General features: G+C 43.2%; 1 protein-coding gene across 1 annotated transcript; it reads left to right on the forward strand.

Annotated features, from left to right (window-relative positions):
• The first annotated feature begins 207 nt into the window (after positions 1-207).
• LOC119918089 (chymotrypsinogen A-like) lies at positions 208-20,213 on the forward strand. Its single transcript, XM_038738624.1, is given in 8 exon segments — positions 208-413; positions 1,034-1,054; positions 3,439-3,601; positions 8,354-8,503; positions 8,505-8,617; positions 9,097-9,236; positions 12,696-13,066; positions 20,189-20,213. Coding segments are annotated over 8 exon segments (1,038 nt in total). The 5' UTR covers positions 208-358.
• Positions 20,214-20,304: the final 91 nt, after the last annotated feature.

Genomic DNA, 20,304 nt, shown 5'->3' on the forward strand with positions numbered 1-20,304 from the left:
TGAAGAAGTCTCTTGGATGAGGGATGAAACGTCTTCTAGTATCTTAAACCAAGTCCAGTTGCCTTTGATTATAACTTTACTTGGATAACTTTGACATGGATGACTGAGAACCTTCACAGATAACATGCTGGCAGATAACACAATGTTCCAAAACATCAACAGAGTGAGTCTCTCTGCATTGTGTGAAGCCGCTGTACAGAGTGCCTTTCAAATTAAACACAATTCATGTAAAACAAGTGATAAGTGAGGTGTCAGGTGTGTCATTGGACAGGTGTGTTGGAGGTAAACTGAAAGTGAGAGGGAGGGGAGAAGAAGGTTATTTATGGTGGTGCAGCTCTGATGATATGCATTTACAGTTATGGCTTTCTACAAAGTGATCTGTGTGGCAGCTCTGCTGACTCTCCTGACACAAGGTAAGAACCCTCCTCACTGTGCACACCTGAACTAATCATGTTTGAGATCTGATGACTGCTGTCTGGTAGTTGTTAGAGGAAAAAGTATCACGTACTAGTGGAAATCCTGAATTTATTTACATTTTTTACAAAGCTGTAGCAATGAAAAGTACAAAACAAAAGTCTTAAGCTTTACCTATACAAGCCAGCATGAAACAGACACAAAATAATTTCAAGTCCATAAGTTACTTTATTATCTTATGTAAATAATAATAATAAAGTAATGATATTAGTTTAAGTTGAATAAGAGCTGAAATTTGTCAGTAAGTTCAGTTGTGTTATATCCCGAGTTTTCAGGGTGGTGAGTTTACATACAAAGTCAATGCAATGCATTTCAGTCCATCCTCCCCAGTTTGTATTTCTCTCACAGGGAAATTATTTCCCCTGGCTGTTAGCTAAGGACCGGGTTTAAAGTGTCACTATTCAATAATCTTTGCGTTTGAGTTTAGTAATAAATGTTACAGATGATCACAAATTTCCACCCATGTAAATACAACATGTCAATGTAGCCCAAGTCATTTACATATAAATACAAAGTTGTTGTTTCAAAAGTGTTTTCTGTTTGTTTTTGTTATTTTCAGAGTCTCAGTCACAACTAGATGGTAAGTCAAAGATTTACGCTCACTTTTTTTACTTCCTGTCTGTCTCTCATTTTGAACAGGTTTTTGGGACATAAACGTTTTGTTCCTTTCAGCCCCGCATGTTGGAGGGCAGGCTTTGCATTTAACCACAAATCATTTTGGAATTGTTTTTACAATAAATGTAGATCATATTCACACTCTGTGGTAAAACTGTAATGCCTCTATAAGCATTTCAAAATAAGATCTGAAACATGGACATTATCTTCTCCGCATGTAATCTTGTGTGGACTTTCATAGTTTGGTTGGTGAAGAGTGCCTTTGTTATACAGTTCAGTATTTACATACTATGTATGTTGCAGTCCCGTTTCACTTTTGCTAACCCATGCGATCTGGAAAGATTGTAGATTTTGTTTTTTTTGTTTGAAATTGTAGTATACTTCCTAGAGATACCCCAGCAATTTTATTAGTGCTCTAAGTGAAGTTTGCATTTGCCCAGCAGGCGGCACATACTTTGCGTGAGTCAATGAGTCCGTACGTTTGTAAGACAGACCCCTATTTGCAGTAATCTCCCATAAATTACCTTACAAGATGGCTCTAATGAACCGCAAAAACTAAGCACACTAACAACTAAGCAATATGCCGACAACAATTATTTCTGCAATTACACAGTACAAGAGAGACTTCGGCAGAAACTGGTTCCAAGTCCTGCCACTCAGCAGCTATCTCGGTAAGGCCACAGGGCAGTTATTTCGGAGTAACATGATCAGGCCCCTACCTAAATTGATGGGGAGAGAGCTATTACTGCACTTTCAATGGTCACCTGGACATAAAAACTGCATGTATTTACTCATGAGTAAAATCTGATGAAAAAAAACTTTGATATGTTTGATGACTTTTCCCTAAAATACAGTTTAAAAACAGTTTTTCCCCACAGGTTATACTTCTAATGTGCATGCGAAAGGTTTCACGACATAGGCTTCATTTATCTATCTATCCAGAGTGCTTCTTTGTAGTCACTATAAAACTGGCATAATATGCTTCACCTCTCGGTTGTTTAAAAGCAGACGACTGGCTTGCTCGCAGGAGGGGCGGGATATGTGCATACAACCACTATCTTTGGTGTTATGGGCTTTCCCCATAGAATTCCATTCAGGAATTTAAAAAGTGGCGTTTGTCTTTCTTAGATTTTCTCTCTTTGCTCTAAGAGTGCTACAATCCAGACCATATAGGATAGCGAGAGCAGCATACATAGTCATAGTAAAAATACTGAAAACAAACGCAAAACAAATTGAATATGACCCTCACACAAAGACAAATCATTTTGTATTCATTAAAATTCTGGTTTTTAAGTATAAGTCCCTGATTTCTATTTGTGGATCATGAAGAGTTTGTTTGTGGATCTAGAATCTATTTGTGGATAGTGTTCACAAATTGTTGTATGTATTTGTGACTCTAGTCTGTCTTTACAATGATGTTGACATCAATTTACCCCCATAAGTGCTTTGAGAAACTGGTTCTTCAGCACATAAACAACCCAGCCAGCCTGGACCCTCACCAGTTTGCCTTCAGAACCAACAGATCCACAGAGGATGCCATCTCCACTGCCCTCCACTCAGCCCTCACACACCTTGAGAAAAACAACACCTTCATTATTGTGGATTTTAGCTCAACACAATCTCCCCATGAAACTGATCAGCAAACTCAGCACTCAATACTTAAATACTAAACACTCTGCTATTGGATATTGGACTCCTCACAAACCCCACAGACCCCAGTCATTTCGGATTGGTGGACTCACCTCCTCCACTCTAGCACTCAACACCGGAGCCACAGAGCTGTGTGCTAGGCCCACTCCTGTTCACACTGTATACCCTCGACAGCATCCCCCGACATGGAGAGAACATGGGGAAGTTTGCGGACGACACCACCATCATCGGACGCATTTCAAACAACAATGAGACTTCATATCGGGAGGAAACTCATAATCTTGCAGAGTGGTGCTCAGAGAACAACCGACTGCTCAACGTCAGGAAAACCAAGGAGCTGATCATTGATTTTAGGAAACAGGAGATAAAGACACACACTCCTGCCTACATCAGTGGAGCTGAGGTGGAGCAGGTGAACAGTTTCAGGTTCCTTGGAATCAGCATCACAGAGAATCTGACATGGTCATCTCACATCTCCACGCTGGTGAAGAAAGCTCAGAAACGACTATATTTCTTGAGGAAGCTTGAGAAGGCCAAAATTTCCACTCCACTAAATTAACATTAATATTAATATAATATTGGACCTTTAAAACAAATCCGAAACACACATGACAGAAGATAACATCCCAGAAAGAAACAATAGACCAACAAGGCATTGTTCTTGCAGTGGTTACATGAATTCTGATTGTTTCCCTCCAGTTTGTGGCACTGCGCCGCTAAACACCAGGATCGTAGAAGGGACGAATGCTTCTGCAGGGTCGTGGCCCTGGCAGGCCAGTCTGCACAGTTGCGGATCTCATTTCTGTGGAGGCTCCCTGATCAACAACCAGTGGGTTCTGACTGCGGCTCACTGTTTCTCCAGGTGAGCTCTAGTCCTGACACATGACCCTGCCAGCACTTTACCTGTTCAACCACAGTGAGCTTGTATAGTGTAGAGTTGTGATTTCTGAGACTGAATTCTGACTTTTAATGAATTTAAACACACAAAAACATTACTGCTAAACAAACACTTTATTTTAACTAAAAATGTAATGTAGCTTTTCATATGTCTTTAATTCCCCCTCTTAGTCTCTAATTAGAAGAAATAGTTATTGTTACTATTTTAAGATGACAAAAATGTACTGAATTTAGAAGTTATTTCAGCATTTTTTTATTTCCCTTATAATATATATATATATATATATATATATATATATATATATGAACCAAATTACGTTATTACAGTATTATATCATATAGTGTATTTCTTAGAAAATAAATTATACATTTCCATTACATTACATTAAATTGGTCATGTTATGCTCATTTTCAGGTTCATTATTTTTTTAGGGGTTGTACCAAAACAGGTTTACATGGTTTAAGTTTAAAAAAATTTTTTTTTGTCATAATACACATTGCTGCAGCACGTCTTTTCACCCTGTGTTTTGACCACTCTGTTTTAGCTACAGAGGGATGCATCTCACTTCTAAAAGATCTTTGTTGGAAGTTGCACATGTGCAGTTCCTAGTTAAGGACTACTAGCCAAACAGAAGCAGAGTAGGGTGGGTCGTGAGAAGCCGGCAAAACACGGCTTCGATTCGGTTCAGCTGTACATGTTCTTGAACTAGCTTAGCAACCAAGATTGGAGCAAGAGTTTCAGAGTGGTGAGTTTTTAATCTGTAACACATTTATCTTTAATATCTAACGTTGTGTCTCTACATAACAGTAACAGCTTTATGTTCAGTGTCGGTAGTGAGAGTAGGGGTGAGGGGAGGCAGCGGGCGGACGTCATGTCGCTGTGTGGGCTGCAGCCTAGTGTGTTTTTCCATCTGTGTTTTTGAGGGCGTGTCTGACTAGCTGCTGAGCTTATGACCTGTAATGATGTGATGTAACATGGTAACAGAAAAAAGGCTGGACTAAAATTCAGCAGTTTTCAGGCAGTTCAGAGCAGTGTTTTCTGTGGGAGATGGGAACTCCCTTTGGGGTGGACTTTGGGCTTTTTAACTTTGCAAACCCATGCACAAAAAAGATACATAACTCAATAAAGGAGAGGAAAAGTTGATTTAAAAGTGGCATTTTCCTCAGCCAGCCTTTTATTTCACAGAAGGCTCCGCAACTGCTAAACTGACATTATTAAATTAAAGACGTATGCTGGGAAAAAACAGCACAAACTTAAGAATTAAAGCTGCAAGCAGCGTTGGAAGGGCCCTCGTGCCATAACCACAGCGCAGTTGTTGGAGGTCGTCACAACGGCTCTGAATTACCATGAATTTAGGACATCTAATGAAAGACTTTAACGTCACTTCCTGTGTCCTCTATGTAGCTCGAGGGAACACCCGCTAATTATATGTTGTGTCCCAGTACATCAAGTGTGGACCACACTGAAATTTTCATTTCAATCAAATGACAAATCTTCAGCAGATCACTGGAGGAGACCCATCTGTCAAACTCCTGAAGTTTGTTGTCGACGGTCATCGGCCTCATCATCAGCGGGCTCTCAGGTGCAGCCAGAAAAACTTAGAGCTTAACACGCTCAAAACTGTGGAGATGACCATGGAGCCCCCCCACTCTGCCCCCCATCACCGTTCTAAACAGCTCTGTGTCTGCTGTGGAATCCTTCAGGTTTCTGGGATCCATCCACCATCATCAAGAAGGCCCAGCAGAGGATGTACTTCCTGCGCCAGCTCAGGAAGCTCAACCTGCCTAAGGAGCTGCTGATCCACTTCTACACAGCCATCATCCAGTGTGTCCTGTGCACCTCCATCACTGTCTGGTTTGGATCTACCACCAAAAAGGACTGGAGCAGACTACAACGGACAGTCAGGACTGTAGAAAAGATTCATTCAGAACTCCACTCCAGAGTCAGGAAACAGGCAGGAAACATCACTGCAGATCCATCTCACCCCGGACACAACCTCTTCCACCTCCCCCCCTTTGGTAGGCAGAACAGTTTCTATCCACAAGCCATCACTCTGATGAACAGCTTCATACTGTTCATATATTGTATATTGTATATTGAACATACTGTATACCAATCTACCTACCTCATGTACATAACACCACACATAATACTTAGTTCTTTCCACTCATCACACTGTGTACATGTGTACATGTATGCTTGTATACATGTGCACCTGTATATCACATTAGTGTTGTGTCGTTTAGTGTTGTGTCGTTCAAAGAACGTTTCGTTCATTAGACCTAATCGTGTATATGACTCGGGAGGAACGGGTAGTCTCAGTGAGTGATTCGTTCATTTTCACGCATGCGTGAAGGATCTTGGACTCTTACATTCACTCGTCACACGTCAGCTGCATGGGCTCCGTCAGCACAGGAAACAGAATTGATTAGTTCACGACTCTCAACTGTGGGTCTGTTTGACTCAAACCGACTCGTTCACCGCTCACATGGGTCCTCCTCAGTCTTTCGTTCACTCGGCAGGTTGAGTGACTGCCAGCGTTGGAGAATGAGAGGCAGGTCGGCTGTCAGGTAACAGTCACTGGACTGATATTATATAGCTATTTTGTTAATTATGCGACATTTTATAAAGCATAACATTATTACAGCGCAGTGATGTTGTGCTAACTTATAGTTTTAACACAGCCGCACTGTAACTTTAGTCCTGCTAGTGTTTAACATTACAGCTAACAGCTGATGAGAGTTATTCTGGCTCCACTTCAGAGCCCTGAATTACCTCAGAGGTCGTCTCCTCTCCAAAACAAACAGACCCGGTCATTAAAACATTAAAACACAGCCACGTAGCAACGTTAGCATTAGCCGTGTAAACAGCTAACAGCTGATCCGGGTCCGCCAGAGGACGGAACATAACTTTTCCTTTTTATTTACCAACAGAGCCGTGCTGTTGTTTCACAGCTCTTGACTGGTGAACAACCTGCAGTGTTTGAGAGCGATGTGCTCATGTGTGTTTCTCTTTGTCTGCAGAATCCGGACCTGATGTGGCCCATTCTGCGTCCAGAACTGCCAAACTGCTGCATTTATATGTGTTTATTTCTTTGTTCCTCTCTCTTGGTGGCTCGATCCAGATTATTATTAAATTGGTTGAATTTAATAAGGTGTGTTTATTCATATAGTGTATCAAGCTTATTACTTCAATATATTTACTGCAAATCTGATATTAATATTTTACTCATGGATAGGGACGTTAGGCTGCTGTATGAATGAGCACTTTAGAGATAATGATAGTAATTATGTACATAAGCCTTTAAATGGCTGGTCTGGTTGTATACTTGGGAAAGTAAAAAGGATTTAGGCGGAGTAGTGGATGGTATATTGACAACATATTTCTGTCGTTTTTACATGGTTTGAATTTAGTTGTGGGCCCAGGGGGGTTTAAATAATGATGATATACAGTTATCAAGAGGTGAATTTGTGCATTATACTTCACATAAAAAATTGTCAAATAAAGCAAGCCAGGCAGCGTTCCGTGTTTGAGAACAGCGCTGTTTTTTAATCGCCTACTAGAGGGCTGCAGTGCCACAATAACCAGCCTAGTTCAAATAAACAAAATGACTCAAAAGAAGATTAGTTCATTTTAATGAACGAGTTTTGAATGAACAAGTCTGTCAAAAGACTCAAACTTGCCATCACTATATCACATCCACCTCCGACATATACATGATAATAACAATAATGGTAATAATAATTTTTCTCCTGCATCCTTTGGACTCTGTTCATTGCACTATTGCACTAATGTCTCAATCTGTCTGTTTTTGTTCATAGTGTGTATATATGTGTTCTCTATACTATAGCCTGTGTTTGATTACTATTGTCTTATTGTATACTGTATTATTGTCTTATTAATTATTGTCAAATTCCTCGTATGTGCAGAATATACCTGGCAATAAAGCTGTTTCTGATTCTGATGATGATTATAACACAGAACTCAGTAGGTGGTGCTAGGCACTGAGTGAATATTGGCTTGTAGTGTGTAATGTGTTTCATGGCAAATCATCGATTTTTGACGACACGCTACTCACACGCCCTTTGAAAAAAACTCACCCAGAGCATAGCTTTTCATCATCAATGCCTTTAGATTGCACAGTAAAACTTTGCAGTCAATCGGATTAATTCTTTAAGAGGAGTTTGTTAAAGTATGGAGCCTGTAAAAAGCTAAAATTACACTTTCAAATCAAAATGGGGGACTTACTGTAGAGTTTAGGGTATGGCTCCAAGAGGCTTTTTTTTTGTGTGTCTTGGGATGACAGATGTGCCACAAAAATTTCGTACATGTAGGTGAAATGCAGCATGGAGGCTGATTCATTGAAGGATCACTTCCTGTTGCCAGTAAGTGGCGCTATGAGTGTGGGGCGTGATTCTTTTTAAACATTTGAAATTTCGTAGAGATGTGAGCATGTACAGTGAAGTTACCACAAATTAGATAGACCCAGCTCCCAACCCAACTTTGAGAATAGATTAACGGCGATATTTTTTTTATCGCCCGATAAGAGTCTCACGTTAACGCAGCACGTTAACGCCGATAACGGCCCACCACTAGTTAAGAATAAAATGTTATACTGACACATAACAATGAACTCCAATAAAGCTATTTATTAATTTTATTAAACATCATTAAAAGTCACAGGAGTGTAGAATATGTTGTTTTTTCTGTTTTCAGCACCAGCACATCCAATCTCGTCGTTTACCTCGGACGTGATTCCCAGGAACTCTCGAACCCCAACGAGGTGTCCCGGACTGTTTCCAAAATCATCATAAATCCCAACTACAATGCCTACTCACCCAATAACGACATAGCCTTGTTGCAGCTGTCCTGTTACCTTCACCGAATACATCAGACCAGTGTGTTTAGCGGCGGACGGCAGCGTCTTTAACTCCGGGACGACCTGCTGGGTCACTGGATGGGGAATCATCCAAGATAACAGTGAGATTTTGTTTTGTCATTTTTAAATGTATTGTTAATAGTGAATGGTTGTATGGAATAATTCAGGTTTTATTTTTGTGTTGTGAAAACGACACCACAAGACACCACACATTTATATCAACCAGAACCACTGCAGAGGAGCAACTAGTTATTACAAGAGTCCAAATAAAACTCAAAAAATGGAAAACCTTTTACCTCTTTTTTGTCTTTAACTAGGTACTGTGCGTGTGCAACTCTAGTGAGTGTTTGGGGCAGCAGGACGGTGTATGTGGGACTGAGTCAGAATAAACCATAGTGTGTGTGTTTATGGTGATGAAGGAACATGTCACCCAGTGCAGCAGTGAGGCTCTGGTGTTGTCTCTGGACAACAATGGAGCTCTAAGGCTAAGAGGAAGAAGAGACATCAAGATGTGAGACACACACAGTGTTGACTAAAAGAAAAATACCAACTCAACATTTTTGTGTCTTTTCTTTTTCAGTTTCACTTCCTTTCTCACAGTATCTGCAGCAGGTGAGTGTTCCCATCGTGTCCAACAGTGATTGTTGCGCTGAATACGGTTTCATCACAAGCAACATGGTGTGTGCCGGTCTGACCCAGGGAGGAAAGTACTCCTGCTATGTGAGTCTGTTTGGAAAATTCATCAGCTTCATTAATGTTTAAATCTGCACAAATCAATATAGCTGTCTATTGATTTTTATCAACGTCTGTGTCCATGTTAGTCCCTGATGATACCTTGAGCTAAATTTAAATCTGCACGTCAAGTACATTTTGCTGCTAATACGTACATACTTTTATTGCCATAAAACCAAAACCAAAGGATCTAAGTACTTTAGTACTAGTATGTGTCCAATGTATTAACACACTTGAAGGCAATGATTGAAGTAAAAGTAATTATACCACTGTGTAGAAATACAGCCCAACCCAGTTTCCAAAAAGTTGGCATGCTGTGTAAAATGTAAATAAAAATAAAATGTGATGATGTGCAAAACATTGAAACCCCATATTTAAAAAGAGCACAACTTACCAAATGTTGAAACTGAATATTTGATTGTTTTTGGAAAATGATTTGCCCATTTTGAATTTGATGCCACGAACAGTTGGGACAGGGTCATGTCTAATGCTCTGTTGCATTAACTGTTCTTTTAACAACACTCTGTAAGCATCTGAGGAGACAGACTGCTGTAATCTGGGAAGTGGGATGTTTTCCCATTCATTTCCCATTCAGCTGATCAACAGTTTGTCGTGTTTTACGTTTCATAATATCAAACATTTTCAATGTTGGGACTGCGGACAGGCCAGTTGAGCACCCGGACTCTTTTACTACAAAGCCGTGCTGCTGTAGTAAATGCAGAAATGGGCAGACCAGCACAACAATAGCCCCTACCACTTGTTTTTCGAGTGTACCCCTTGGCACGTCATCAGTAGTCGATGATGGCTCTGACATTAACAGATGTGACAAGTTTTTACAGGATTTCTCCATGACGACTATTGAAAACAATATTCCAATATGCCGTCGTTCACTGTGGTAATCTCTCTCTTATGGTAACGTTATATCCCACATCAAGCAATCTAACAAGTCACTAATGAAATATAAAAAACACAGCTTCATTACCAGGTAACTAACATTACTAGTTTTGAAGAAAATCACCATATTATGTTCAAATTACATTAAACTACTTACTTCACCCTACCCCTAACGATGAATCCTCCATGCACGCCGAAGTTAGTCATGGAGTTTCACAAGGATCTGTGCTATGACCAATCTTGTTCATTTTATATATGTTCCCTTTAGGCAATAATTAGGAAACACTCAATAAACTTTCACTGTTATGCAGATGATGCTCAATTATATAGTTAGCTTAATTCAAAATGTGCCCTCAGGATGTTAAAACCTGGATGACCTGTGATTTTCTAATGTTAAACTAAAATAAAAACTGAAGTTATTGTACTGGGCCCCAAGCACCTCTGTGACACATTGTTTAAAGATATAGTTAACTCAGGATGGTATCGCCCCGGCTTCCAGTATCACTGTGAGGAATCTCAGAGTTATCTTTCATCAAGACATGTCCTTTAAAGCCCCCCTCCAGCCAGTTTTAACTGCCGTTTTGATTAAAGTTCTTTCTCAAACAGAGAATGGGGGTGTGGTTAGTAGTTGGACGTAATACATTACCATAACAACCAAAAACTGACCGGCTGGAGTGTTCACTAACGATATGCTGTGTTAACATTGCTACACTATAAAGTTTAGTACACTTTTCTGTCTGGCAAGATTAGCTATTACTTACCCATGATAGAAACTAATGTGCGCATATCAGCTGTTATCAATCATACAGTCGATGGTCCTGTCACACACTGCACACGATAACTCCCACTACGTTTTATGGTGCGCTTCCTTTACCGCAGGGGTGTGGGGGGTGCCAATGCATTGGTAAAACAGACGTCAGTAAAATGCATGTTGCAGACTGTATATAAGACTGTGGCATGGTAAAAGTGCGACATGTTTTCTGTCATCTGTCCTCCAACACTGCACGCACAAATGCCATAATGAAAATGAACAGCACACTTGATGAGGAAACTAAAAAATAAAATGAAGACCCTCTGTTAGCTAACTTTCTGCAATAACTATGCTAGCTAACTACACCTGGCTAACTACAACTTAGTTAACTTGGCTAACTAAACTAGAAAGACAAACCAACAAGATACAAGACACATACTAAGTAAACTTAAAGATGCGGATGAATAAAATAATAAACAAGGCTACACGGAAACTAAAGCAGAAAGATCAACGTCATAATGAACTAAACAAATCATAATCCCACAACCAGACACACAGACAGTACCAGACCAACCAGAGCAAACATACAGAGTAAACTAGACACAAGAAATGACTGAAACCCAAAACACAGACTAACTATTTAACAGATACTGGAGAGACTACAAATACCATGACTAACTGAAAACTAAATGACCAAAGCAGAGCAGACATGCCCACGGTGTGACAAATAAAGTGTTTCTGATTCTTATTAATAGCCACACCACGTGCATAATGTATCCCCATATCATCACGGAACAAGCTGTGGACTCTTAAGCCTGGAGGACACAGCATCTATTTTGACTCGTTTTCACTTCGCTTCAGTCCATCTTAAATGAGCTCAGCCCACAGAGAGTGGCCAAATTTCTGGATCTGGTTTATATATGGTGTCCTCTTTGCATGGTAGAGTTTCAATTTACATTTGTGGAAGCAGGAGCGAACTGTGTTCACAGACACTGGTTTTGGGAAATGTTCCCTTAGCCCATGCAGTGATGTCCACTACAGAATTGTGTCTGTTTTGATGCCATCTGAGGGCCCGAAGATCATGGCTATCAAGTATTGGCTTTTGGGAAACATTATTCTTAAATTGTTGAACCATTTGCTGGTGCAACCTTCCAGAGAATGGTGTACCCCTCCTCATGTTTACTTCAGAAAGACTTTTTATACCTAATCCTAATCCTTTGCTAGTTGACCTTAACTGTTAGTCCTTCCACCAGCTTTTCCAGTCTTTTGTTGCCATGTTGTTAAACATGTTGTTAACATCAAATTCAGAATGGGCACATTTTTCAGAAACAATCGAATTTCTCAGTTTCAACATTTCATAAGTTGTCTTTGTGCTATTTTCAATTAAATATGGGGTTTCCATTTTTTGCATATCATCACATTTAGTTTTTATTTATATTTTACACAATGTGCCAACTTTTTTGGAAACAGGGTTGTAAACATCCTGCATCCCAAATTTTACTTGAGCTAAAGTACTAATGTATAAGCACCAAATATAGCCTACTTAAAGTACCAAATGTGTGTTCATCACTTTAATGTTGCAGCTGGTAAAAGTGGAGCTAATTACTTAGTTATTTACTTAGTATCTATGTATAGATATACATAGATATATAGAGAGATATATATTATATTTCAAATCTGAATCTGCAAAGTAACTAAAGCTCATGGTGTAATGTAGTAAAAAATAGCCTCATGCTCACTACCTTGAATTATACTTTCAGTAAACAGTCTGATGATGTAACAGAGATGTGTGACATCTGCAGGGGGATTCAGGCGGCCCATTGGTGAGTAAAACTGGCTCTATCTGGGTCCAAGGTGGAGTGGTGAATTTTGGAGAACCCTGTGCTCTGCCTAACTTCCCCACAGTCTACGCCCGAGTGTCCCAGTTTCAGTCCTGGATCAACAGCCAGATTGCCACCAACCTGCCGGGCTTTGTTGTCTTCACGGGGAACACTTCAACCTCTGGGAACTGTTCAGCCTCGATGAACGGTACAACATCTGGGAACGGTACAACCTCTGGCAGCGCTACAACCTCTGGCAGCAGTACAACCTCTGACAGCGCTACAACCTCTGGCAGCAGTACAACCTCTGGCAGCAGTACAACCTCTGACAGCGCTACAACCTCTGGCAGCAGTACAACCTCTGACAGCGCTACAACCTCTGGCAGCAGTACAACCTCTGGCAGCAGTACAACCTCTGGCAGCGCTACAACCTCTGGCAGCAGTACAACCTCTGACAGCGCTACAACCTCTGGCAGCAGTATAACCTCTGACAGCACTACAACCTCTGACAGCACTACAACCTCTGGCAGCGCTACAACCTCTGGCAGCAGTACAACCTCTGACAGCACTACAACCTCTGGCAGCAGTACAACCTCTGACAGCACTACAACCTCTGGCAGCAGTACAACCTCTGGCAGCAGTACAACCTCTGGCAGCGCTACAACCTCTGACAGCAGTACAACCTCTGACAGCGCTACAACCTCTGGCAGCGCTACAACCTCTGGCAGCAGTACAACCTCTGGCAGCAGTACAACCTCTGACAGCACTACAACCTCTGGCAGCGCTACAACCTCTGACAGCGCTACAACCTCTGGCAGCAGTACAACCTCTGAAAGCGCTACAACCTCTGGCAGCGCTACAACCTCTGACAGCGCTACAACCTCTGGCAGCACTACAACCTCTGACAGCGCTACAACCTCTGGCAGCAGTACAACCTCTGACAGCGCTACAACCTCTGGCAGCAGTACAACCTCTGGCAGCAGTACAACCTCTGACAGCAGTACAACCTCTGACAGCGCTACAACCTCTGGCAGCACTACAACCTCTGACAGCGCTACAACCTCTGGCAGCACTACAACCTCTGGCAGCGCTACAACCTCTGGCAGCACTACAACCTCTGGCAGCAGTACAACCTCTGACAGCGCTACAACCTCTGGCAGCACTACAACCTCTGGCAGCAGTACAACCTCTGACAGCGCTACAACCTCTGGCAGCAGTACAACCTCTGACAGCGCTACAACCTCTGGCAGCGCTACAACCTCTGGCAGCAGTACAACCTCTGACAGCAGTATAACCTCTGACAGCGCTACAACCTATGGCAGCAGTATAACCTATGGCAGCAGTACAACCTCTGACAGCACTACAACCTCTGACAGCTCTACAACCTCTGACAGCGCTACAACCTCTGGCAGCAGTACAACCTCTGACAGCGCTACAACCTCTGGCAGCACTACAACCTCTGACAGCGCTACAACCTCTGGCAGCAGTACAACCTCTGACAGCGCTACAACCTCTGGCAGCAGTACAACCTCTGACAGCGCTACAACCTCTGACAGCGCTACAACCTCTGGCAGCAGTACAACCTCTGACAGCGCTACAACCTCTGGCAGCAGTACAACCTCTGACAGCACTACAACCTCTGGCAGCAGTACAACCTCTGGCAGCGCTACAACCTCTGGCAGCAGTACAACCTCTGACAGCGCTACAACCTCTGGCAGCAGTACAACCTCTGGCAGCGCTACAACCTCTGGCAGCGCTACAACCTCTGGCAGCAGTACAACCTCTGACAGCGCTACAACCTCTGGCAGCAGTACAACCTCTGGCAGCGCTACAACCTCTGGCAGCGCTACAACCTCTGGCAGCAGTACAACCTCTGACAGCGCTACAACCTCTGGCAGCAGTATAACCTCTGACAGCACTACAACCTCTGACAGCACTACAACCTCTGGCAGCGCTACAACCTCTGGCAGCAGTACAACCTCTGACAGCACTACAACCTCTGGCAGCAGTACAACCTCTGACAGCACTACAACCTCTGGCAGCAGTACAACCTCTGGCAGCAGTACAACCTCTGGCAGCAGTACAACCTCTGGCAGCGCTACAACCTCTGACAGCAGTACAACCTCTGACAGCGCTACAACCTCTGGCAGCAGTACAACCTCTGACAGCAGTACAACCTCTGACAGCAATATAACCTCTGACAGCGCTACAACCTATGGCAGCAGTATAACCTATGGCAGCAGTACAACCTCTGACAGCACTACAACCTCTGACAGCACTACAACCTCTGGCAGCGCTACAACCTCTGACAGCGCTACAACCTCTGGCAGCAGTACAACCTCTGACAGCGCTACAACCTCTGGCAGCGCTACAACCTCTGACAGCGCTACAACCTCTGGCAGCGCTACAACCTCTGACAGCGCTACAACCTCTGGCAGCAGTACAACCTCTGACAGCGCTACAACCTCTGACAGCGCTACAACCTCTGGCAGCAGTACAACCTCTGACAGCGCTACAACCTCTGGCAGCAGTACAACCTCTGACAGCGCTACAACCTCTGGCAGCAGTACAACCTCTGGCAGCGCTACAACCTCTGGCAGCAATACAACCTCTGGCAGCGCTACAACCTCTGACAGCGCTACAACCTCTGGCAGCACTACAACCTCTGGCAGCAGTACAACCTCTGACAGCGCTACAACCTCTGGCAGCAGTACAACCTCTGACAGCGCTACAACCTCTGGCAGCGCTACAACCTCTGGCAGCAGTACAACCTCTGGCAGCAGTACAACCTCTGACAGCGCTACAACCTCTGGCAGCAGTATAACCTATGGCAGCAGTACAACCTCTGACAGCACTACAACCTCTGGCAGCGCTACAACCTCTGACAGCGCTACAACCTCTGACAGCAGTACAACCTCTGAAAGCGCTACAACCTCTGGCAGCGCTACAACCTCTGACAGCACTACAACCTCTGGCAGCACTACAACCTCTGGCAGCGCTACAACCTCTGGCAGCAGTACAACCTCTGACAGCGCTACAACCTCTGACAGCGCTACAACCTCTGGCAGCAGTACAACCTCTGACAGCGCTACAACCTCTGGCAGCAGTACAACCTCTGACAGCAGTACAACCTCTGGCAGCAGTACAACCTCTGGCAGCGCTACAACCTCTGGCAGCAGTACAACCTCTGGCAGCAGTACAACCTCTGACAGCGCTACAACCTCTGGCAGCACTACAACCTCTGGCAGCAGTACAACCTCTGACAGCGCTACAACCTCTGGCAGCAGTACAACCTCTGACAGCGCTACAACCTCTGGCAGCGCTACAACCTCTGACAGCGCTACAACCTCTGGCAGCAGTACAACCTCTGACAGCGCTACAACCTCTGGCAGCAGTATAACCTCTGGCAGCAGTACAACCTCTGACAGCAGTACAACCTCTGGCAGCGCTACAACCTCTGACAGCGCTACAACCTCTGACAGCGCTACAACCTCTGGCAGCAGTACAACCTCTGGCAGCAGTACAACCTCTGACAGCGCTACAACCTCTGGCAGCAGTATAACCTCTGGCAGCAGTACAACCTCTGGCAGCAGTACAACCTCTGGCAGCAGTACAACCTCTGACAGCGCTACAACCTCTGGCAGCAGTACAACCTCTGACAGCGCTACAACCTCTGGCAGCAGTATAACCTCTGGCAGCAGTACAACCTCTGACAGCGCTACAACCTCTGGCAGCAGTACAACCTCTGACAGCGCTACAACCTCTGGCAGCAGTACAACCTCTGGCAGCAGTACAACCTCTGACAGCGCTACAACCTCTGGCAGCAGTATAACCTCTGGCAGCAGTACAACCTCTGACAGCGCTACAACCTCTGGCAGCAGTATAACCTCTGGCAGCAGTACAACCTCTGACAGCGCTACAACCTCTGGCAGCAGTACAACCTCTGGCAGCAGTACAACCTCTGACAGCGCTACAACCTCTGGCAGCAGTACAACCTCTGGCAGCAGTACAACCTCTGACAGCGCTACAACCTCTGGCAGCAGTACAACCTCTGACAGCGCTACAACCTCTGGCAGCAGTACAACCTCTGGCAGCAGTACAACCTCTGACAGCGCTACAACCTCTGGCAGCAGTATAACCTCTGGCAGCAGTACAACCTCTGACAGCGCTACAACCTCTGGCAGCAGTATAACCTCTGGCAGCAGTACAATCTCTGACAGCACTACAACCTCTGGCAGCAGTACAACCTCTGGCAGCGCTACAACCTCTGGCAGCAGTACAACCTCTGACAGCGCTACAACCTCTGGCAGCAGTACAACCTCTGGCAGCAGTACAACCTCTGGCAGCAGTACAACCTCTGACAGCGCTACAACCTCTGGCAGCAGTACAACCTCTGGCAGCAGTACAACCTCTGACAGCACTACAACCTCTGGCAGCGCTACAACCTCTGACAGCAGTACAACCTCTGGCAGCAGTACAACCTCTGGCAGCACTACAACCTCTGGCAGCACTACAACCTCTGGCAGCACTACAACCTCTGACAGCGCTACAACCTCTGGCAGCGCTACAACCTCTGACAGCAGTACAACCTCTGGCAGCAGTACAACCTCTGACAGCGCTACAACCTCTGGCAGCGCTACAACCTCTGGCAGCGCTACAACCTCTGGCAGCAGTACAACCTCTGACAGCGCTACAACCTCTGGCAGCAGTACAACCTCTGACAGCGCTACAACCTCTGGCAGCAGTACAACCTCTGACAGCGCTACAACCTCTGGCAGCGCTACAACCTCTGGCAGCGCTACAACCTCTGGCAGCAGTACAACCTCTGACAGCGCTACAACCTCTGGCAGCGCTACAACCTCTGACAGCAGTACAACCTCTGGCAGCAGTACAACCTCTGGCAGCAGTACAACCTCTGACAGCGCTACAACCTCTGGCAGCAGTACAACCTCTGACAGCGCTACAACCTCTGACAGCAGTACAACCTCTGGCAGCGCTACAACCTCTGGCAGCAGTACAACCTCTGGCAGCAGTACAACCTCTGGCAGCGCTACAACCTCTGGCAGCGCTACAACCTCTGGCAGCAGTACAACCTCTGGCAGCGCTACAACCTCTCGCAGCCCTACAATCTCTAGGAATCCTTCATCCTCTGGAACCTCTCACCTGGTTACCCTCTCAGTTCCTCTGCTGCTCTCCATCATACCTCTTCCCTTCTACCTCTTTATCTTTTCATAGGACATTTAATTGGTTTTGTTTAAGGATTACCAGACGATGTCTGGTTATAATTTTGATTGGGCTATTTTTTCCCTCAACTGAATGTTTTGTCTTTAAAATGACTGAAAGATGTGTAAGCATGTTAAAATTAATGGGTATGATTTAGTCTTCACTTGTCTTTGTGTCTTTGTTTGGGGAAGTAACCTCTTTAATGTGCTTGTGGCACCTTTTCACTTCAATGATAAGTTAATGAATTTTAATTCCTTTATAAACCCATGCACTTTATTCCTCCTATTATACTCCTTTGATTCAGCAGGTTTTCTGATCATGTTCAAAACTTCAGAATCTCTCCCACATATCTGTGTTCTCTGACGTGTCGAGCAGAAAGTCTTTTAAACGTGTTGAATTTATTAATTTTTGACTGTAATTAAACAGTAAAAGTTTATAATTACTCCGGACTTCATCCAAGTCTATTAAAGATCATTTTGGCCTGACTCATCAAACATACAAACAATCATGAGTCTTTCTACAGTTTTTACCTGATTTATTTACCTGACTGTAAGTTAGAATTTTCTATAAGCTCATATATTAAAATTGTGTGTGTGTGAATATCAGAAGTTTATAAACTTGAAGAATGAGATGTGACGATGAAGACATGTTTCTTTTATTAATCTGGTATTAATTCATGACTCTATTTAATGCCTTCAGGTCTTTTGTCAAATATTACTAGCAACATTCAGTGTGTTGCAGTTCAATATCACAGGTAGGATTTATTGCAGGGCTGTGTAATTGGATCATATTGTACAGCTGTTGGTTTGGTATTGATGCATATGCTGTAATATATGTGTTATGAAAGACTCATTTCATAAACTGTAAATCATAACAGACCCATTTAGTTTTATCCGCTTACTTCTTCTTTTACACTCAAAGAGCTCTGACAAGTTTTGGATTTTGAACTCAACTGTATGAGTTTTTCAAAGTTAAACTTGCATTACATCATTGCGTTGACTACGTAGTCTGCGTAGACTTTTGTCAAATTTATGTTGTTATATGAACATTTGAGTTTGACAGAAACAGTCTTCTTTAAACCATTGGAAATTTGAAACATGGATATAGTCAACGAATTATCCACTGCAAACAAGTCCTGTATTCAAATTCCAACTTAAATATAGACACTTTTGTCAAACCGTTCTCACTCCTAAGTCGTCACATATGGATGCATGGTAAAGACCCCTTAGCGTCATAGGTCAATGCACTGGGGGGAGCCCTGTAGAGTTGTTTTTTAACGCTCAAGGTAGTACAGTAAAGTAAAGCCCATATGAGGAGGTGGTTGGGGTGAACAGGTGGGCCAGAAACTGGACTTTCAAGCAGGAGAACGGTGTTTGTTTCCCGTGTGAAACATAAAGTCAACAATGTTTTTATCAGTTACATAAGTTGCATAGCTTACCTAAATTATGCTCAGTGTCTGGATTGGGCAAAAAGCCAAGGAGTAGTGTTTAAATATAGTTTTTGAATTATAAACGCCCAGGACATACAAGACCTAAGGAGAAGAAAACGATAACCACAGAGGGGGAAACTAAACAAGATGTTAAAGAACCAACTTGTGGAGAAAATGCAATAGGAATTCAAAAGAAAAGATTGTTTTGTTAGGCCTGGGTGGAGGGGTAACTAAACCTATTTAGGTGGAGTCTGGGGCTTAATTATACTCACTTATACTACAGTCCTTGCAGAACTGCAATAAATATATCAGGAATGCATATATTTCAATAATTGTAGGCCCACTTGCTCATAGAGGACGACATCTTATTGACTGTGATAAAAGGAAAACATGCTTACCACTTGAATTTGACACTAATAGTTTAATTTCAGTGATTGATGGTGTACTAGGGCTTGAGGCGGTGGGGGCCAATCATTGATTACATTGTGGTTTAATTAATATCACATATGAGGAACCTACCCAGCAGCTAGAGTTTGTAGTTTTTTGACAGATTAAATGTTTCTTGCGCGATTACAATCCAGCTATGACTCAGTCCAGATCAAGTCTAGGATCTACAATCAAGTCTGTATGCTTCTAAAAGACTGAAAGGACTGAAGGGAGCAGATTTACTTCTTCAAACTGGTTTTCAGCTTTCAGTCAGATGTCTTCCTGTGCAAAAGATAAAGAGACTGAATGTCATTCACTTTGTTCCAGACTGAAATATCTCAAGCGCTGTTGGATGGATTGTGATGAAATGTGGTTCAGACCTTCTTGTTCCCCTCAGGATGAACTGTAAGAACTTTGATTGATCCTCTTACTTTTCATCTAGCAATGTTGACATTTCTTTTCGTTAAATATTTATCTATCTAAACTATTTGATGGATTGAAATGAACTTTGAA

The sequence above is a fragment of the Micropterus salmoides genome, unplaced genomic scaffold (assembly GCF_014851395.1).
Source record: "Micropterus salmoides isolate LMB-PRFRI ecotype aquatic unplaced genomic scaffold, ASM1485139v1 Ms_hic_scaffold_10, whole genome shotgun sequence".
Classification (NCBI taxonomy): Eukaryota; Metazoa; Chordata; class Actinopteri; order Centrarchiformes; family Centrarchidae; genus Micropterus; species Micropterus salmoides.